Source organism: Poecilia formosa, unplaced genomic scaffold (assembly GCF_000485575.1).
Source record: "Poecilia formosa unplaced genomic scaffold, Poecilia_formosa-5.1.2 Scaffold123, whole genome shotgun sequence".
In the NCBI taxonomy this organism is placed as follows: Eukaryota; Metazoa; Chordata; class Actinopteri; order Cyprinodontiformes; family Poeciliidae; genus Poecilia; species Poecilia formosa.
The window spans coordinates 175,101-197,801 of NW_006800062.1; the positions used below are offsets into that span (position 1 = coordinate 175,101).

A 22,701-nucleotide genomic window follows, 5' to 3' on the forward strand; every position below is an offset into this window, starting at 1 on the left:
ATGTCGGCTTCCTTGAAATCGAAGTTACTTTACTTCATTTGCCTATTGGCAGTTCTATGGTGTAAAGCACATGTGTCAAACTCTGTAATTTTATTTGTATTAATCTACTTTTTCATGACACGTTAAGTTATTGAGATGATGTCAGATTTAACCGTAACCATAACGACATGCATGTGGCCTGCGCTCCGTCACAGATCCACCGCCTGCCAACATGCAGTGACCTTCACAGCTTGTCCTGCGCTGTCATCTGCTGATGCCAGCACATTTTCCAGGTAACATTAATGTTGTGACAAACATGACGGCCTCTGTCGTCAGCTCCCGTCTCACTCAACACGACAACAAACTGAGCCGCCGCTATGATTTCACTAAGGCAGAAAGGAAAAAGCTCTTCTGATTGGCGCCACCAGCTCTGGGGTTACTGTATAAAAACAACCTGTTCAGTCCAGAACCGCTCCGTTCGGCTCGTTAATGATATAACCAGCAGGGACTGAGCCAAGCCGCTTCACCAGTGTCAAAACAATGACTCCACAGAACCGTGGCCTCTCTGCTAATTTTAAACCCGGCTATTTGTTTTCCTTCCATTCAAGAAACAAACATCTAATCTTTCCCTGGAAGATCTAAATATAGCAGCAAACCTCAGACCGTGTCCGATTGTCCATCCTCAGCCATCACATTAATAAACACAGGAGCAGAGCTGATTAATCGGATTAATTGTGATGAATCAACTAATTAGCTAATTCAGTAATTGATTAATAGTTAACTGGAGTATATGGACTCCAAAAAGGCCAATTTGCTGAAAAAACAACATAGCAGGAGCAGTAATTAAGCCGAAACTATACAGTTTTAGCTTCACCCGGTTCAAATTAGTAAGTCTGATTAGTCTTAGTTATTAGGGCTGTCGCAATAAATCAATTAATCACATGATAGATTAAAACTAACTTCATTCCCATTTGCATGATTTATTGTTTTTCTCTTCCTACCAAAAACTAGACGGTAAAAGTTTTCAGTCTGGTGTTTTGGTCTCAACTAGCTTCTTTTTTGATGGGCCATTTTGTTTACAGACTCTGCATAATTCATGTTATAGTTTCTGTTTTGTTTATTTTGGATATTTAAAATGTCTCCCAGTTGCAGTGTTAAATATTCATTGGAATTATTTCATTATTATGCATTGCATAATTATATTACTTGAAAATGGTCTCAAAACAACAATATTATCGTTTATCGCAATAACTTCTGGGACAATTTATCGTCCAGCATAAATTTATTGTAACAGGCCAAGTTTTAGTTGGAAAGTGATTTATTAAGCACCTTTCACTATCCAATTAATCAGATTAAACAGATTAGCCCTTTACTATATTCATGTTAAGCAGAAGAGCTAATCTTTGTTGACCCTAGAAGTATATTCTTCTTTAGCTTCAAATAAGTGTTACTAAAAGAATGATCTATTATAGCATTTTAGGGATTAAAGGTGTTTATTTTCATATTTAACAGTAGAGTTGAATTATTTATTTGCATCTTTTAATGAGTTTAAATGAAAAATCTGCAGAATCTGCTCATTTTGTTATCCGATTAGTCGATTAATCATCAGAATAATCAATATTTATAAATAATTGTTAGTTGCAGGCCTAACAGGAGCCTCAGATGGGGTGAGATCATGAGAAAATACAGCAGGTTGACAGCGAGGTGAGCTCAACCAGACATCCCCATGTGCGCGGTTTTAATCCGTCCTCTTCCTAAGATCTCTCCATCGCCAACTGTGTGCCAGAAACCAGGATTAGTGGCGTTCTTTACACCTTTTAGAAAGTCAGCCCCCTGTCTGCTCTTTTAATTGTGCACAGGCTTCTACTTTTTGGGCTAAATCTGGAACAGGTGGATGAACAGGAGGGCTTAGTGGTGATAACATTTAAATGCTGAAGCTCGAGTTAACTTCATTTTCCTTTAATTCTCACTCTCCTCTCAGGCCAATCCTGACTACAATGACTCAGGTCACTCTTAAAGGAAAAAAGTGCACGGTGTCCCACTGGTGCCGTTCATGTCGCACGCTCTGCAGTGGACTGGAGCTGTAATGAGAGTAGGGAACGAACGCAGCAGCTGCCGGGCTCAACGGGAGAACGCACAGTGAGTGGTCAGCACCCATTGTTTGTGCGCTCCAGATATTTTCAGTCCCATCAGACAACGAGCTCTTGACATCCAGAACAGAAGAAGCGAACGTGTCAAACTAGAGATGCACACGCAGCTGCCAGAAAAGTGACAAACAAGACGGCCGAGGTCTGAATTTGAATCGGAGCACTGACGTAATCTACAGTGAGTAATATGTTGCATTAAAAAGCTATAAAGTGGAATGTTGCAGAGGTTAAAACTCTCTCATCGGGTAAGCTTTACCTGCAGCTGCTTCTCTAATCTGTCATTTATGATTAGGGACAGAGGGAAAACATGCAACTGCTATATTTTTAATCAAGACATTGGTTGCAATTAAACCACATTTTCCTTTTTCTCCATCTGTATCATGATGCTCCATCGGTTTGCATGAAACCACAATCTGCAGGGGCATCAAGGGCAGAGAGAGTCATTCCAAATGCTTAAATATATGATTTGGTTAATATGAATGCAAAATGTAGTTGCATACAAGCAATCCTCTGCGATTTTGATATTGTAGCTGCAGCTGAAGCTGAAAGATGTTTGGGTTTAGATAATCCTCACACCAAATCAATCTTTATTCTTATATGTATAAAGATGAATATGGATTATATTCATACTATTGCAATAATACAGCAGTTTGCACAATCTCTCCTTTAAATGCCACTTTTTTGGTGGTGCACCTGCAATGCTGCTGTGATGGGAGGGCAGAGATAGACAGGAGGGGGGAGGAATGGAGTGTGTGTGTGTGTGCGTGCGTGTTTCTGTCTTCTACTGCGTCTAAAACCGACCCCAATTCTTTCCCCTGCATGCGTCTTTCATAAATCCCACTATCCATATCAAATCCATCCAGTTCCCAGCGCTCACACCTGTCCCGCAAAGCCACGTCGGCTCCCGCATTCACAGAATTGAACCAAACAATCTCCGTGTTCGCGTTTCATTCATCGCCGTGCAGGGGGCGCGGCGTCGGTGCGTCTTGGAGAGCTGCGGATCCCATTGATAAAAATCCTCGTCTGGAGGGGGGGAAAGGGCTGCATTCAACGTCACTAAGACATGCATTCATCTATAGGGCAGCATGCAGCAGCAGCTGGTGCACAGCCGCAAAGCAAGGGCAAACTCAACAATTTGGGTCGCAATGTGTAGGATGCGGAGCGTACCTGCATTTTGTCTGACGTAAACACCTCGGTGTCTACCTCGCAGGCGATGATGGTCACCATCTCCAGCTTCATATTTATGGATGGCATTCCCCTGTGTGGTTGGTAGGAAAAACGCAACGGAGCCAAAACTCTGCTCGTTCCTGTCAGCGGGTCGCAGAGGAAGCGCTTCCTCCGGGAGGAGCTGAGGTAGCGTCCAGAAAGACGGAGAGCTGCAGCAGCCGGACTCCTCACTGCACTGAAACGCCGCTCAGAGTGATGCTGCAGCAGCCGGACAGATCTCACTCCCTCTCCGACCCTCCCCTCTCCGCTCCCCCCCGGTTCTGGCTCCACATTGACGTCATCAGCAGCCTTACGTTAGTCCGGGTTTACGCCACTATAACGAGCTTGCTCGCTGCTCGACGATCCGAGCAGGGCGCACTGCAGAATTCACCGTCCGGTTTTTTCCGCTTCTTCTCGTTATTATTATCGTTTTATGTTTTCAGGGCTGCCGCGCTGAGAAATGTGGCGCAAACATTTGAGGGAATAAATTAAGAAATGGCGCAGCTTCAAAATAAAACAGCTAAGAGGCTGCTGCCTTTAATCAGCTTTTTTAAGCTTTCAAAAACAAACAAACAAACAAAAAAAACATTCTGTACTCCGAAGCAGTATACGAAGAGAAAATATATAAATTTGTGAGAATAATGTCACAATATTTCGAAAATATAAAACTAAAAATCTAATATTACTTTGTTCTAGTAAATATGACTAGTTTGTACTTGTAATTTTATGACTTTATTCTTGGAATTTTATTTTTTTAAACCTCTTAGTGTTACCGTAATACTCATAGTATCGAAAATAAAAGTATTCACACCCTTTGAAATTTGTCCAATTTTGCCATATTGCAACCATAAGCCAATTTTGTCCACTTTCGGGATTTTATGCAATAGATCAACACAAAGTGTCTTTACAAATAAAAAATCTGAAAAGTGTGGTGTGCAATTTTTTTTCAGAGGGCTCAGGCACAAAATAATTCTTCAGGTAGTTGATCATTTATATTCATGCTTTTATTTTGAAGGGGGCAAAACTGTTTACACAGTTGTCTGTTTTCCCCCAAATAACTTTACATCAAACAAGAAACATACAGGAACAAAAAACAAACAATAAAGAACAAGATACGCTATCATCTCCTTAGATATTGTGTATGTAAATTATGTCAAAATTAAACTGGTGTTTGAGGGTTGTAGTCTTTCAGAGGCAGATATAATTTCTCTATAAGATTTACATCTGTCTACATGAAGAAACTTTAAGTTTCAGTTATTTTTTTCCTCTTACATCATCATATTGAACCACAGCTTTAGCTACGTTGTCAAAACTGCTGAGCCTCATGAATGTTTTTTCCCCCTGTAAAGGCAAAATTGCATAACAACGCATGTGACACTTTATAACTGCAGATGACACAGCTTGAGGTTTCAGAGAAACGGACTTATCAGCAGTCGTGTAAATATGTGCTGCATGCTAAAAGTGGTAGATGATACTAAAACCCAAATTACAGATGTATAAATTTTCTCTGTGTTAGGATTCAGAGGTGGAATCTTTGAAAGAACATCTTTCAAGCTCTTCTATAGCTGGATTGTTGATTTTAGATAAACTGTGTTCCCTTCATTATCCTGTTAATCTGAGTTTCCAATAGAGCGGAGGACAATCATTCCAAATATTCCCAAACCCATTACAGAGCTGCATAACAATCCATGTCTCCTCTGCATCACTGAGATCATCTCTCTTACCAGCCCTTCATTTCATAACGATAATAATAATTGCTCAAGCAGCTGAGACAGCTAAGTCTCCATGAGCCATTAATATTGAGGCCCTAAGCGGTTAGAGTTATTTATGTCTTTGTGTGTGTTAGGCAGCGTCCAAACTGAGCAGACGGAGAACATGAGGAAGATATGTGCAAATGACCGTGACATGCCTCCAGCAGACGGCCCGTCAGTCACTCCAGTTTGGAAAAATCTGCCTGTAAACGGCAAAACTGGCCACACACATCAGGAAGTGCGACACGTCTCCCCGCAAGCAGAGCGCCGTCAGATTCTTCCTCTCCTGGGAGGAAATCTTTTCATTTCTTCAATTCTCAGCGCTGTGAAAAGGCAGCGCGGTGGATGTAACGCGACAGATTTAGACATTCTTTCCAAAGCCCTCTCACAGCTCATTAATCACGCGCTCAGAGGTAACAAAGCAGTACGACAGTGTCATCTTTACTTTCAAATCCTCTCTGTTCTTTGGAAGATAATAAAGCCTCCCTCGTCAAAGGTTCGGATCATTTATTTATGCCATATAGAGACATAGGTTTATAAAGGTTACGGACAAACATTCAAAGTCTGGAGAAACTTAAGTGAAAGAAAAGCTTCCTGGTGCATCAAATCTTGGACCATCATCCTCCAAGATTGCTGCTTTTGAGGCTGTGTTCATACCAGCCATTTTTAGTCCGGTTTAATCAAATTCTGTTTGTTTGGGAAGATCTCGGTTCGGTTGAAGTTGAACTCTGTTGCGGTCCGAGTCCATATGTGAACATCAAGCGGACTGGAGATCGTTCCAAATGCATTAAGCGGACTATAGCAGAGGGCATTCTGGGTAAATACAACCAAAATAAATGCTAGCATGTCAAGTGATACCGGGAGAAATGACTCGCAATCTTTTCCCAAAGACAAAAGAGAAAATTCCTACAACCGCTAAAATATGATGCTACTCCATTTCAGTTCACATTCTGCGAAGAAGGAAGTTGCGCTCATATCTTTTTCTTTTTAGGTTTTTGTGTAATTTTCTGCATTAGTTCTTGGTTTAGCGCCCCCACAGGCAAAGAGGGGAACATGTTTCTCAGGTGGTTTGGATCATTTGACACAGAGGAGTGTGACAGCAAACTGCAGCAGCTGAAAATGTTATAAATGTTGCAAATTTGGTCCTGAATCTGAGTAAACACCCTCAGTTATCCTGGTTTTCCTTAATTTTATCCAACGCAGTCCAGCTTAGTCTGTTCAGCAGAGACTGAAGAGCGGAACGATAGAGCAGGGGCTTCCTGTATGTTTCAAATGAACTTCACCATCATATACCAATAACCAGAGTAAACACAAAAAGCAGTTCTGAGTAATTTCTTTATGGAAAAAAAATCTTAAAAATGCAACAAGTCTAAAATCATTGGAGGAATTTTTGCCACACAATTTTTATTTGAGCCACGTTGGTGGAGGGTTTGAGCTTCAGCTGTCTGTTTTATTTACTGTCACATCACCACAAGCAGATTTAAAGCTGGACATTGACCAAGCCCCTCCAAAATGATTCTTTTGTTTTTGTTTTTTGTGCCATTCAGAGGTGAACTCCTGATGAATAACTTCAGTGTAAAAGTGCAGAAACTCGTGAACTGACAGATTCATTTATATCTGGTGTACAGCAGCAGGGATGAACAACTCTGTTGCTTCATGAAAACAAAATGCCTTGCCTGGGTTTTCTCCAGTCTGACTTCTTCTTATATTGGGTAAAAATATGGACAACACCAGTTCTATTGGACTGATATACGGTTTCAAGCAGAGAGCTTCTTTTACAGACTTTCATACTGAGATTGTTCTTCAATTTTATTTAGCTTTTATTGGTGAAACAAGAACAACATGACCTGATTTTGTAGCTTAACACAGCTTGTAACAGCTTCAGCAGACAGGAGACATGAAGTATTCTTTTGTTTGTGCAAAGAATTGTGAATGAAGAGGAGGAACAGCAGGGCTTTGAGAATGAGGCCAGGGAGAAAGAAAAGAGCTTCATCATCCTGGGTGACCCATTCTTCTTATCAGGAGTGACAGAACGGATCAGAGGAATGCAAAGTCGAATGCGATGCCCTGCATGGCGCGATGGTGGCAAGGGGTGGGTTGGAAATAAAACCATTGCTCCAGTATGGATGGCTTTTGTCATTTTGCAATATCCTGATTTATTTTATTTCATGTAAAAGTCATGATAGCTAGAGATGCATTCTCATTCTAAGGACGTTAACAGTTTGTGTCACTAAAAGCACGCTGAGGAGGTGATGTTGAGCCGGGAATGATCACATATCATTTAGTTAACTGTGATTGTTTTGTATCTTTGAAATGCAGCTTAAGTGATTGTCTAACCTCAGTGGTGCGTTACTGGAACTTCTCAGGACATTCTGCAGCATTTCAAGTAGAGTATGGATGCTGTTGATGCTTGTAAGGTCTATGAGATTCTTGTATACACAAATGTAGGAGCGTTGTATGAATTCTGACCACAAAATTAAGTTTAAGACTCCAGGATAGACCCAGAAGTCACTGAAGGGAAAACACAGCGAAGCACCACCTACTCACGGTTCAGTATTTGTGGATTTGTCTATTCCTGATGGATTTTTATGTGGAACAAAACTCCAGATTATTCATGGAAAATTAGCCTGTTTGCAGCTTTCCTTTTCCATGGCGCTAATTGACTGTACCCCAAAGAACAAAAATAAGGAAGACTGTAGATATTAGCTTCTGTGGTAGTGCGAAGACAGTTTCCGCTGTGCGTATGAAAGCATATTTTGAGTTTGGACTATTAAAAGAGACAGTTATAATTGTTTTCAAAGGGGAGTATTTGCAGATCTCCACTATGTACAGGAAGTTGTGGTTCCTAAATCCCACTAATACCAGGAGTCCTCTGTACATCACCGCTGCTCTGGGAAGCTCTTGGGATCCCCCAGCATTAGTAACATCTTGTTTGGCTGAAGGATGTCTGGATTTCCCAAGTGAACTTTTTATCATCATGATCCAGAAAACAATGAATGTATACAATAAAAATATAACTAAAGCAAAAACCTACAGAACTATTTTCTTTATGTTTCAGGCACTTTTTGAAGACTGTATCTTTAAGAAATGTCATAAATTAAAATACTGTTTACATTTTCTTGCAAGCTAAATTTAGCAATTATAATCTTTCAAATTTGCATTACCTACAAGATGGCACTAACACTGTGAGAGGTAAAAAAAAATTATACATCAAGCCAGCTTCTGCCCAAGGGACATAAAAACTGACCAACAACACCCCTATAGTGCATTTCCTAAAATAGAACCATTCCCTTAAGTATAATCCATTTGCCTAAGCTGTAGCTAACCCACAAGTGAAGCCGTTAAAGCAAGAGTCTTTTTACTAAAAAGACCTACAGAAATAAAAATATGTCACATCACAATCTTCAAAATCTTTGGTCAGCGTGAGTTTATGCTCCTTAAATAAGGATTGCGTCTTTAAAAATGGTAGAAATGTATATATGCAGCATGCATGACATGCAAAAACAGAGAATAAGAAAGCAGGAATGCAGCAGAGATGCTCAAAGGCTGAGATGCAAGCAGAATTTGTATTCTGTAGCAAGGCTCTGCAGGGAAGGGGGAAAAAAATCAGGGCAGTGGATCATCATGCTGCTCTGATTTATGCATCATCATGGTGCTCACATACATGCAAATCCACGCAAAGTCGAACAAAGCATCAGGGGAAACAATGAGGCATTTTTTACTCAACGGAGAAAAAACACACAAAAAAAATAAGTACAACAAATATGCAAATGTTTCGGTAAAAACAAGCTGAAAAATGAACGCAATAACCTTTAAAACCAACTTCAGAGTCAGAGAGCTGCAGAAAGGCAGAGACTCTCTGCAGGTATGAGCTTCCTGTGGTCTTCAAGAGGCTGAACCCAAACACACCTAAACACAGGAAACTGCGTCTTCTCCATCGCTCTGATACCAGCCTCTCCTTACCTCACTTGGCCCAGCCAAACCAACTCACGGTGCCAGTGCCAATGCAGCTGCTGTAATCTAGGCCAAGCTATTTATAAAGCAAGCAGCCAAGTAAAGGCACAGGGAGCCAGGGGGAGACAGAGGGATGGGAGGATAAAAGAATGTCTACGGGGCAGAGAGACGCATCTACAGAGCGTAGGTGAGTAAGTGCGGGTGGATGAGCGGCGCAGCCATAGAAGGACTAAAAATGAGGAAAAAAATAACAGAAAGAGACAAAAACAAGGCGTCAGTGTGCTGCTGAGCACAAGAGTCAGCGTGAATACTTCCAGCTTCATTCACCAGCCGAAAACGACAAACAAAGAGAGATAAACTCAGATTTACAGCCTTAAGCGTTTCTCAGCGGACGGCTGGAAGATTCGATGTCAAAAATGTTGATTTAGTTTTTTTTAACATCATGCAGCATCTAAACACAGAAAGGCTCTGTGTGCAGCTATGCACAAACACCTGGTTAAATATTATTTTTGTCATGTGTACTACTCATGTACATACAATTATTTGGATTTAGGATAAATAATTAAGAGGTTCACAGATTCTTTCCCTTAAATTCTCCTGTTAATTAATATTTAAGGGCCTAAAAATGGAGCTAATTCCAGAAGTAGTCATCTTCCTGAAATAATGGCCTAAGTCACTTTTTGCCAAAAGATAATTCAGGCAAAGAAAAGAAAAAAATAGAAACATCAGTTTTGGCAAAAAATGCTCAAAACAGTGTTTTGGTGCAAACATATCTTCAGTTTAAAATAATAAATGAATGTTAGCTACTTTTCCAGTCTCATGGTGCATAATTGAGAGGTAAAATTATGAATGACTTTCAAAATAAAAATGTGGCATGTATTTACTCCAATACATCTAAATATAATCCTATGCATTTTTGTGTATTTTAACCTAATTTTCATTCACTGACACTTTCCATCCAATCTGACTGAGTCTGAGGAAACAAATAACAATGAACAAAAATCTCATATTTGTTGATAACATACAGCGAAAAACCTGGAGCTGGAATTTCAGCAGAAGTGTTAAATTAGTGGAATCAAATGCAAAAGCATCCAGAAAAAATATGCAGCATATTATACAGAAAGAGTGAAGATCAAGAATCTCCTGATTATTCCACCAAATATTGATTTCTGAACTCTTCCTGAGTTAAAACATTAGTATCATTTTTCTCTAAATGAACATGAATTTGTTTTCTTTGCATTATTTGACGTCTGAAAGCGCTGCATCTTTCTCATTATTTTGACTGTTTCTCATTTTCTGCTAATAAATACAAAAATTTTGCTTGGAAGTTCGGAGACATGCTGTCAGTAGCTCATAGAATAAAAGAATAAAGTTCATTTTACTAATACAGAGTAAAATCAGATATACTGGTAATTTAAAGTGGTCTCTTAATTGCTTCCAGAGCTGAATTGGTGCATCAAATAAAATTCCAATAACACAGTAAAAAAACAACAAAAAAAAACGTAAGTTTATGCCGCAACATGACAGAATAAAAAAGTTCAAGGGGTGTGAGTACTTTTGAGGTTTTGGATCAGAACTTACGCAAACAAATGTGTGTCATCCATGTTGTTTCACCTACAGTCGTCACAAACTCGGCTGAAACATGGGAACTGACAGCATAGTGTGTTTCTGGTTCACAGCCCACATCTGGTGGGCCACCAGCAGCTGTTTGCCGTTTTAACTCGGTCCAGCAGCTTAGGAGCTGCAGAGATGAGCTGCCTTATAGCTGTGAGAGCGTGGGGGGCGGGGGGGAAGCACAGACTGACACGTGCCGATGGTCCCACTGATTGCTTTGCTTAGAAATCAGGTCAAATCTTTGTACAGGCTGAGGCACTCTCTCCGACCCGCATGCAAACATCTCTGCAGCGACAACAACAAAAAACAACAAAGAAGAAATGTAAGTTGGACGTGAAAGGACCTGAGGCCGTCTCTGAGTTTCCAAGACAACACAAAGCTTGGAGAAATGTGTCCCATTTTCCAAAGGAAGCAAACAAAGAAGAAGAAAGAACTCGAAAGAATTTTACCAGCGGATGAGAAAAGTATTAAACATCTATATTTGGAATTGATGAGCTCAAGTTGTGAGTTTGGAAAATATAGTCTGCAGACTTTAAGTGAAAACTTTGGCACTAATGAACAGTAAATGCCAATTAAGCAGCAGCTTCCACATGTAACTGAGACAAATGCAAAGAGTTCAGCTTATTTAAGCTTTGATCTCCTTGGATTGAACCACCACTCATAAAAACAGATAATCAATATTAATATAATATTCTGAACTTGAACAGCAGGGGTATTTTAACTGAAGTAGATATTTTAAAGCCAATTTAAAAAATGTTTCCATGCATCTACATATGAAAACATTTTCAAATATTAAGAAAATATGCAACACCTGAGCGACCAAATAATGTTGATGCATTTAAGAACATATGCAGCCTGCAGCTCCATCCAGTTGTCGTCATTTTAGACATGCAAAATTCCAAATATAGAAAATGTTTTTTCTTACACAAATGAAAATGCACACAAAGCATTCAAAGGAAGGGCAGGACAGCCAGAATAGAACAACGGTTGACATCCGGTGAGTCATTGTGGAGAGACGCAAAGAGCCCGACTTAAATGACAGAGAATAAAAGGAGGAAAATAACATGAATGAAAGATTTGTGTGGAGACGGAAATAAACAAAAACTGAATCAGCGACACGCATGACTGTTTTTCCATCTCCAAGAAAGAAGAGAGACAACGGCAAAAACACAAGAGGGAAGAGAGAGAGGGAAAAAAATCACTACACCATCAATAGTTCTTTTCTGTACGAGACAAGTGGCAGAAATTGATTTAAACGCCACTCTCCACACCTCTCCCCTGATAAACACGTCTGGAAAAACAACCTCGGTGACTAAAAGGTAACAGCAACAAGCTGCTGTGACCGAACAAAACCTAAAACTGGAATCAAAGTTAACAAACTGGAAGGATATATGTAGCAATCTTTGCCTTTAAAGCATATCTACAGCCAAAACAGAAAGAAGAAAACCACACTAAGCCAAAATTTGTCATTCATTACTCACAGCTTCAGTAAGCCTGCCGTTCACTGTGGGTTTATTTCAGCTCCTTAATTCTCCTCTTTCATGCCTAAAAGCAATCACCAGCACAACATTTTTCAATTTCATGGCCTGGATGATTGCATTTATGTCTCAATTCATTAGAGTCCATTTATTCTTGGCATCTGTTAAATAAGAGCTCATGGTTTTATTGTAGTGCTATTTTTGAGCACGCCCACAGAAGATTTTCCTTTTTTAGGACTGATTGAAACACAAAATAATCTTGATTTAAATAGCATCACAGAGGCATGACAGAGAACAAACATCACAGTTGCTTAGGCTGCATCCTTAATCTTGCTGTTTTATAACCTTGCATGTAGTGGGAGTGTGGGTCCGTGGAAAGAAACCATCCGATTTTAACCCTGAAGAAAAACAGCCAGAACATCGAAGAGACAGAAATAATATCTTAAAAATAAGTTGTAATTTGAAGATGAGAGGGTGGAAAACAGCTGCAGGAAACAAATATAATGATGTAAAAATGTTTCAACAAACGGGGTTTAAACATATGAAGTTTTATAGATGAGCTTTAGGAGATATTTCAAAACGGTGATATTTTTATCACTTTCCCACTGTTGCATATCAACCTTGCATTTCAGTACCGGATGAAGCTGGAGTTGGGTGGTAACTAGTTACATTTACTTGAGTAACTTTTTGAAAAAAATGTGGCTTTAGGAGGATTTTTACTTCTTTTGCTTGTTATTACAAAGTATTGGTCTTACTTGAGTAAAGTATCTGACACTCTGCCGACTGAAAGAAGAAGCTTGTTTTAGACAAAAATGGACGAGACCTGCAGTTTTTGTTAAATTCGTATTTTTTTTTATCTTTTGCGTGATTTTATTATATGACTTATTTTCATTTTGATCTTTAAAATACCAACACTTCCACATAACTTTAGATTTTAGTCCGTCTCATGACATAATTTTTAAAAAGTTAATGATAATTTGATCAGTACATGAGTTTTACTAAACACTTCTTTTACTCTAGACTAATTTCTTGTTTACATATTTGAAATATGTTGAAGTAGTGCAACTCTTACTTTAGTACAATTTTTGGCTATGCTAACACACTCCTAAAGCTGAAGCGTTCAACAGTCCCGTCCTGTTTTATGCCCACCTGTGTTTTTCCAGTGGAAACAAACGAGCGTGAGAAGAGATGCACAGAGTCCAGGCAGCAGATACCAGCTGACATTTAAAAATCCATTACATGACGCGCTGTTGATGCAGCTGAACTTTGCTTTACTCTTATCTTTTCCCTGAGTCTAATCTATAACGCTGTGGAAAAGAGTTTCTCTTACTTACAGGTTTCTTCTGTTTTTTGCCGTTTTGTCACAGATTTTAGCTCATCAAAGCATTTTTCATATCAGGCAAAGATATAAAAAATGCAGCTGTTTTCCACCTGAGTTGAGAATAAGCAGGAATGCAAGTTATGGATTACTGAGTTAATCTAAAGTTGATTTATATTATTGATCTAGCAGCAGTTAATTCCTTAAAACCTGCGTTTTCTCTTATATCATGAGAGTTGACTGTCTTTTAGTGCTGAATTTTAAAGAAAAGAAGCACATCATTATATTTAAACTATTTCATTTGTGAGCTGTATGAAATTGTGGTTTTCTCAGATTAAACTTTGACATATTTATAAGATATAACAAAACAGGAAATGTAAGAAGGACAAATACTTTTTCACAGTGCTGCACGCCATCTGGTTTTAATAATAGGGTGGGCCATGTTTACCAAGAGTTTTACGGAGATATTTTGTGGTATTATTGCGATAACAATTAAGATTATGATTAAAAAACTATTTATTACTTATTTTTAGGTAAGTGCCTGGCACATCATTCATGCCACCACAACAACCACAAGAAAAATATTCTTAATTGAAACCAACTTCTTTAGGACTTCGCTTATTTAAAAATTATTTCTACCACAAAATGACATTTAATCATATTTTAAATTTACTGATATCTGTTGATGCAGACATTTCTGATCATCCTTTAATGTTTTTATTTACAATCAATAACTGAAATTTATCTTGACAATTATAAATCAAAGTTCCTATCAATATTAGAAATGTTTTCACGAATAATGATCAACGATTCGATAAACAACCACCCCATGACTAGAAATTCAAAATGAAAAAAAAAAAAAAAACATCTTGGTTTTATTTTATCCATGCAAAATTAATTTCGACTTTGTTCCGTAACGTTTCCTTTCAGTTGTGTTTTTTAATGGACCCATGTTCAAGAATTTTCCTTCTGCAAACTAAACTCATTAGGCTGGAATAGTTTGACGCACATGATTAAGGTGAATATTGTTTCACCTTAATAGACGAAACTAGAGATAACATTTGCTTTAACCACTTTAATTATCTTCAGCAAAACATCTTTAATTAAAAAATGATTCATGCTCTGCAGATAATGACCATTATTAATCGTACAGCTGCAAGCGAGGGAAAAAAAAAAGGTCGTCATCTTGAAAACGGCTCGGTTTAGTCGCATTGTTCCATCTACTGCTGTCAAGTTGGCTGAAATTGCTTTCTGCTTTCCTGAATGTAACAAATAAAGGAAAAATAAGCGCAGTGGGTCGCTCAGCACACCAGAATAATATCCAGGCCACTGCAGGAGCAGGAGGCCAGGGGCGTTCGCTCACTCTCCACCGCATTATGTCTGACCTTCAGTCTGCCAAGCACCCAAGGACCCACACCCAAAAATAGATTATAGTCTCACACATGCAAACATGTCACTGCTACTGTCCATGCACACACACACACACACACACACACACACACACATGCATTTATAAGATGCACACACACAGTCACTTTCTCACTGTTCACATCCTTTATCTTTCTATTTTTAGTTCCCAAGGTTTCAGGAACATTCTGTGCCGGAGTTTTCTTACTGTGTCGCTCGATAACTGTACGTACGGCGGGCTGCATCACCAGACATCACAACGTCCACCAGAGCAGTCCAGCTCCTCACATACGTTCAGCAAACATCAACATTTCAAGAGGAAAATCTTTACAGAACGATCAGTGACCGTCAAATATACAGCTGTAAGGCGTAAAAGTGAAGTGGAAGGCCAGTTTTGCAAAATAAAAATCTGAAAAGTGGGCTTTGCTGTTTTTAGAACCAGTACAGTTACAGCTGTGGCGCCTTTACCATCTCCAACTTTCCCCCATTCTTCCTAACAAAGTTACAGCTCAGTTCTGGACTTTGACTAGGCCGTTCCAACACATGAACATGTTTTGATGTAAAATATTAGCAGTTCTCGCCGTGTCTTAAAGGTTACTGTCCAGCTGGAAGGTGAACTCCATGGATAAAACAGTCTGAACGGCATAGTCAAAGTCAGCAGTAAGATCACAGGAGTCCAGATGTTAGACCTGAGGTCTGCTTGGAGGAATAAATCATAAGCCTGACCACGTCCTTAGAGCTCAGTTCGTGTTAATGACCTCATGGGGGCGCCACCAATCATTACTCAAACTCCTTTATTCCTTCGGCCATTCAGCTCGTTTGTAATTTTGTTTTCTACTGAATTTAAGTGTCTTTTAGTCTTTGTTGCACTGGCAGCGTTTGTTCTGATCCTGAAATGCCTGCATGAGATTATCAGTATTTTTCTTTGTTATGTTGACCTGAGAGATGCAAACTGAATTTTCCTTTTTGGGATAAATACAGTTGGTAGATTTGAATTTGGATCAACTCCAGTCTCAAGCCCTTTGTTGCTTCTAGCAGCTTATTTTTTTAGGATTAATCTGGATTTTCCCACCAACTCTGACCAGCTTCCCATGATGCTGCCACCACCGTGTATCAACTGAGGATGATGTTTCACCACCCCCAGTGTTTCTGTGCTGAAAATCAACCTACAATTTTAAAACCGTTCCATATGAATGAGGTTTTACTTTATTTAGTGGGAATCCCAGGAAGAAGAACTGACCAGAGGATTTTCTGCAGTTTTTGTCAGACATGTTGAAGATTTTTTTTCCACTTCACAATTTTGTGTAAGTTTGCGTTGCAGCATTACATAATTCAAACAATTAAGAATGCTGAAGATTTAGCTGCAACATGGTAAAGTAGGAATACCTTTACAAGTCACTTAACACAAAACACAATTTTTTGGAATAAAAAAACGACTTGAAAAATAAAATTATTTGCAATCATTTGACATTTGTATCTACAGAAGTTTTTCGAATCAAAATAGAAAGCTTATATCCTATATATTTATTCTCCTTTTGTTAGAATACATATATACAAGTTTAAACTGGAAATATTTTGGATTTTCATTGCCTGTAAGATTAAAAAACCAACTCCTTCATGTTGCATAACGCTTGCAGCTGGCTGATTGCTCTGATTGTGGACAAAGCAAAGCTCAGCCAGAGAGCAGCAGGAGCTGCACTGAAAGCTTTGCTCAGCGCTGATTAGGCCTGATATACAGCGGCACTGTATGGAACGATTTATAATGGCTTCTCTGACCTTCGTCTCAGCAAACACAGAAACCACCTTGGCTTGTTACTCTGCCCAGACACCTTTTTTCCTCTCACACTTGCTTACTTTTTACTGTGGAAATCCATCATGTCCAAATCAGAATCAACACCAGCTGCAGTGATACGTTACGGGGATGATGCTGGAAATAAAGAGCACAATAAATCCTAAATGAATGTTTAATTAAATCTGCTATAAAATATAGTGGAGATCAGAAGTTTACATACACTAAATAAATAGACAATAATTTTTCCCACTCAGGTTACATACATTTCCTCAGCTTTGCCTTTGAACTGTATGAAACCTTTTTTCTTTCCCCACAAACGTCTCGTAATAATTTGCTGAAGTTCTGGTTTGTTCCTCCTGACAGAACCAGTGGAACCTGGTCAGGCTTATAGGCCGCCATACGCACATTTGCCTTTTAAAATAAATCACTAAAGAACAATTTCTCTCATTATTGTGGCATTTGGCAAATAGAAATAATTTTGGTAATTTTATCTGACCTATAAAAAGAGATATTTGGTCTGATTTACCTTTAGACAGTGAAGGAAAAATTTGCATGTTTTCTTTTTTATATTGTGGGTAAACATCTGGTTTTGGACAGACAATGAATTTACCTTTCAGTTAAAATACAACAAGATAGCACAAATCTATTAGCTATAAATTAAAATTACGTCTTTTTAAAAATGAAACTTTCCCAAACTCTGTGGAGATCCAGATATTTGACTCTTTTGAAACATTACAAAAATAAAACCACAAGATTTATATAAAATTTTGGCGAGGAAAGAAAAAAATAATAATCAAGGCCCGGGTAATAATTCAAGTTATTATATGTTGTGCTGCAGCTCCGTTTTGACCATAAGAGCTCCTGTAAATGGGTAAATAAGCAACATGTGTATCACTGGGTTGATGCAGGATCTGGAGCACAGAGCATGTTAAGGGCGTCTCTGTTTCAACTCAAAGCAGGTCAGGGGAAGAAAAAGCTGCAATATAGAGTAAAGCTGCCGATGCAAAAGAAAGCAAAGAGGCTTTTACACAAAGTGTGCAAAGAACTTCTGATAGACGCAGGAGCACTTTCTGCTTCCCGAACGCCGCCTGCCTCCCTCTAAAAGAGTGTGATTACAGAAACAGGCCGTCCTTCTGCCTGCATGCAGCCTTTTGAGAGCAGACACAGAAGGTAATGTCTGTGTTGGAAGAAAGCCAAGAGCCCAAAGACAACAACAACAAAACAAACAAACAAAATATGTAGGTTGCAATGTTCTTGCTCATCACAGAAGAAATGGACTAGATGCCATGTTTCAGCAAACAGGAAAGCGTTGAAGTCTCTGAGAGGGTTTATGTGAAGACGATGAGCGAAGCCGAAAACATCTTCATTATGTTCTTTTGCACTTTAAACCAGAAATAATAATAAAAACATATTTTTGCTGTCTGCAGTTAAATCAGACAAAACTTCTCTTGTTTAGGTTGGTTAGACTAAGAGAGAACAAGTCACATATCTATTATTAACATCTTCAAAATCAAAAGTTTACACAGGATGATTATCATCTCAGATGATGATGTCATGTAAAAAGTTATGTATGGTTAACTGAAACATCTGAGTTAACTGGGTGGATTTTTAGGTCACTCCTGGAACAAACTGTTTTCTTGTTTGACACAACAAAGCAAATGAGTCAAGATATCGTTAGAGATTTGTAGAGCTGAACATCACAGACATGATGGGAACGTCCAGCCGTCAAACCGCTCAGGAAGGAGGCCCAGGTGATTCCAACTGACCAAAAACAAGACAAGTTTGGTCTGATTTACCTTCACATGTGAGACAAATAAAGTTTATACAGTGTATGTAAACTTCTGGCTTCAACTGTATGTTCTCACTGCAAAAAGACTAAATCTTACCAATAACTTTTTTGTCTTATTATACTTAAAATAAGACAAAACTCACTGAAAAGTAGCTTGTTTTAAGTGAATAACTCCTTCATATTGAACTAATGTCAGATCATTTCACCTAAAATGTGAAAAATCTCTTTTTATAAGTAAAATAATCTGGTTTCGTTTTGTCTTATTCCAAGATATTTGCACTATAAGCTAAACCAAAATATTCGGTAAGATTGAGGGTTTTTGCTTTTCTCATCCCTGCTTGCTGTCCTCATTTACCAAGTTTGAATAAATGTCTCAGGTTCTATTTTTAGAGCAGCTTGTTTGACTGAAACATACAGAGCATTCTCCATTGACATGTTTCTATCTAAAGTGTGTGTGTGGGCGTCATTTCCACTTAAAAGCCAGAGCCTGAATCGTAATGAAGTAAGAAGGCAAAACAAGCGTAGGGAACGGGGGAGAGGAGGGCGCCACGGCTGGGAGCAACGGGCGTACAAACAACCTCACAAAGCAGGAGTGATTCAGTTAAAGGGATTCTGTGCAGGAGCCAAAATTAGCCTCTCTGCTTTGTATTTCAACAAAAAGTGGATCAATCAAGGAGAGGAGGAGGAAAGTTAACGAGAGATATTGTCATGCGGGAGGCAAGCTGGAGAGATGGATGGACCTGACGGAAAGAGAAGAGGTCTAAGGATGCCAGCTGGAAGGATGATGAATCTCAGGACAGCATAATTAGATTAGAGGGCAGAAAATTACAAGTATTTCCTTTTGCATCCTTCTCCAGAAAACGGGATCCAATGATCCCGAAGCTTCTTGCTTTAGGAGTTTGATCAAGCTGTGACAAAAAAAACCCAAAAAGCATCCTGGAGGGGCAGAAATCTGTTTGCAACATGTATGTGCGTGGGTTTGTACACGAAGCCTGCAGAGAAATCTACAGCACAGACATAATTGGGGATGAATAACATGCAGCCTGGGCTGATGGTGGAATGATATCCACTGACAGATGGATTAAGCCCTGAATGTGGCTCGTGATTCTGTGCAAGTCATGTTGTAATCCGCTGACCTGCATTCATGCCTCCTGCTAAATAAATTTTAGCAGCATCAGGTGTGTGTGTAGTGGTGTGTGTGTGTGTGTGTGTGAGATCAGCAGGCCAGCTTGAGACAGGAGCATAAGCTCTGAGTAACACCACGCACGTGTTGCTGGGATTTTCAATCTTGGATTGACTAAAACAGCAGACGAGATGACTCAAACATGAATAAATTGATGCACCGACTCAAACAAACTCACACACACACACACACACACACACACTCGTCAGAAATGTGGAGCAGCGGCTCACCCTGTGCATGTCCTCCTCAAACACAGCGTCATGGACGCTGCATGCGAACAGTGCGGTGGGAAGGTCGCTCAGGTCCATCATCTCGTCCGCCACGCCATCCTGGTCGCTCTCACCGAACACCATGTCCTCTTCCTCCTCCTCATCCTCCTCAGGATCACTGCTGTAAGCCTCCGACCCGTTGCTCCAGGCCTTACAGTTCTCCCGCAGCATCCTGGATCTTTTCCTTTCTATTTGCTGCTGAAGCTAGAAAAAAAACAAGAGATTAAAATGTGTGAAAATGAGAAGAAAGTGGTGAAAAAACCTGATTTGTTTGTCATTTTATCGGATTCAGTTGATTTTGCAGCAGGTTTTTAAACCAAAGTTTTACTTGTTCACTTATTCTGCTGCTTTGCTAATAGTGGGACTTTGATGCATTTGATTTAACTGCACGAGAGAAGAAATTTTTGATAATCTTAATGATAATAAAAAAAAATCTAAAGGCGGGTAAAAGTGTTCAATAATATTTGCAGGTGCATGTCAACAAATTAAAATGGCACTAAAAGTTTTTTTTTTATTATTATTAATTTCCTTTATTTAACCAGTTAAATAAAGGAAATAAATTGAGATCCTGATCTCATTTCCAAGAGGAAAATCTGCAACACACAACAACCTGGTGACGACAGAGAGAGAAAGTATGGATGACTGGAGAGGAAGATGAGCTGAAGGCTGCTGTGAAGCAACCTGATCAGCTCCATGCTATGCTGCCTGGATGCAGTAATTCAAGCAGAAGGAGCCCCAACCAAACACTTAATGCCTTCACTTATTTGCATATCTTTCAGTATGCAAATAATTTTTATATACAGAGACGCTGAACAGTACGGTTGTCATTAATAATCACCACAGAAAAGTGCTTGAAATACATTAAAAACAATTAACCTGTAAAACAAATTTCACTTTTTGAATTGAATTATGATTATTTTCTGAGATGCATCCGTTTGAAGCCGTAAAGCGCATGTGTTAAACTCAAGGCCCGGGGGCCAAATCTGGCCCGCTGTAGCTTTTTAAGTGGCCCTCTAGACTCCAAATAAGTCCTTACAGTTTTTGGCAAATCTGCAAAATTCACACAAAATCAACAAATCTCTACATTTTTTTCTGATTTTACTGCAAATTTTCTCAAAGTTGGTCAAAAACATTGAATTGAAGTGACTGCTGCCTCAGCCTTACTGGATGTCAAGTTACAGTCCGTAATTCATACGGCAAGTAATAAAATTCCTTACAAACATTTCTAAATTGGCACCACAAAATCTGTAATTTTGATTGCAAAAAAGCACTAAAACAATCACAAAATCTTGGAAGAACAGCTGTTTACTGATATTTTAACAGTTTAACTGGTTTTATCAACACATTCAGAGCATTCAGATTTTTGATGCGGCCCAAAATAAAAAATGAGTTTGACTCTCCTTCCATAAAGGAAAAACGTTGGATGCTACTTGACCCCATTACTTTCATTAGAAGAAAAATGTCAGCGTTGGCTTTAGAGTCGAGTGCCATCTAGTGGTATCGAGTGGTAAAATGTCTCAAAACAACGCTCATCAATATTTTAGGAACTACAACACATCTAACCGCGCCAGAAGGACGCGGTTTAAAATAACAAGAACGAATATCACTGCAACCTTTGAATTAAACCATTACTGTCCTAAAATACCTAAACTAGAGCCAGGAGTGCAGCGAGGAATCCTGCAAAACGATTAACTCCTGCACGGCGGAGACAAGCGGAAATGAGGCTGGCAGGTTGTTTGTCGGAAGCGTTTTGCTTTTTGTTGAAAGTGTCGCTTCAGCAGCTCAAAGTTTGCACTGATCCGCGTGAGGTTCCTGTTCTGGTCGCGTCAGATCCAAATGCTCCTGTCATCATCACCACTCACCGAACCGCTGTCAGTGAACGCGACCAGAACCCTCCATCACGAACGGAAGGAAACCAGAATCTTCCCGTCACTTTGCTGAGTCAATCGGATTGGTGATGCTGTTATTTTTGTGGATGCCGTCAGATGCGTGGGTGTTTGTTGTCCGTGGATTATCATTGGGGGCATGGTCACGGCGCAAACTCCTCCGGCGATGCCTGGCGCAGGTGGAACCAATGAGACGCCGACGGCGGCCCGCAGCGACCAATCAGGCCGCCGCGAAGGGGAGGACGCTCCGCAGCAAGATTGGTGGAGGCCGTGGGGCAGAAAGTGGCTCTGCTGCAAACTGCTTTAAATACCCGGCAAGGACGTCTCAGTGAGTCACAGCAGTGAACTGTTAAATCTGTCCACTGTTCCTCCCGCTGAGTTAAGATGAGCTTAATGTGCTTAAATGTTTACAGACTGATCACACTTTGCAGGATCCACCTGTTCAGCTATCCACAGGGAAATTCATCATAAAATTGACACTTAAGATTTATGCATCTTGCAAGTCCACAAAACAAAATAAAACCAATAATTACAAAAAAATGCAAACAATCTTATTTACTTTAAGTGTTTTTCACAATAAAACTTCAATTTTGCTAATAAACCCTGCATACTTTTACATAAGCTTCTCAAATCTCACATCTGGAACTGTCCAGATCCCAAAGGTTTACATCCATTCTCCACAAATGCATTTTGTGTGAATAAAAATCAAGGATTTTATAAGCAATTTACTTTTTAAAATCAAGTCAACATTTACTAAGAGAAGCTGCACTGGCTTTCAAACTCACCAGATAAAAAAATCTTTTAGGACGTTTAGCTATGTTGGTGGAAATTATAAGGAACTAAATACAAAATGTGAAGAAGAGTAAACCCTAAATAAATAACTTTGCAAACACGCCACAAACGCCATTTAAAATATGCGTAGAAAAGT

At 39.3% G+C, this 22,701-nt stretch overlaps 1 protein-coding gene across 3 annotated transcripts in view; it reads right to left on the reverse strand.

Moving 5' to 3' along the window:
• Positions 1 to 21,999, reverse strand: part of rcan3 (regulator of calcineurin 3) — a 43,239-nt gene extending 21,240 nt beyond the window's left edge. The window contains exons 1-2 of one of the 3 annotated variants that reach the window (XM_007561087.2): positions 21,750 to 21,999; positions 19,849 to 20,091 (exon numbers count right to left, since the gene is read on the reverse strand). In XM_007561087.2, coding sequence (XP_007561149.1) covers positions 19,849 to 20,058 — 210 coding nt within the window. In that variant the 5' untranslated portion in view covers positions 20,059 to 20,091; positions 21,750 to 21,999. Of the gene's footprint in view, positions 1 to 3,293; positions 3,597 to 19,848; positions 20,092 to 21,532; positions 21,702 to 21,749 lie in introns of those variants that run through there. The other 2 variants (XM_007561088.2, XM_007561089.2) reach the window with 2 other exon arrangements.
• Positions 22,000 to 22,701: the final 702 nt, after the last annotated feature.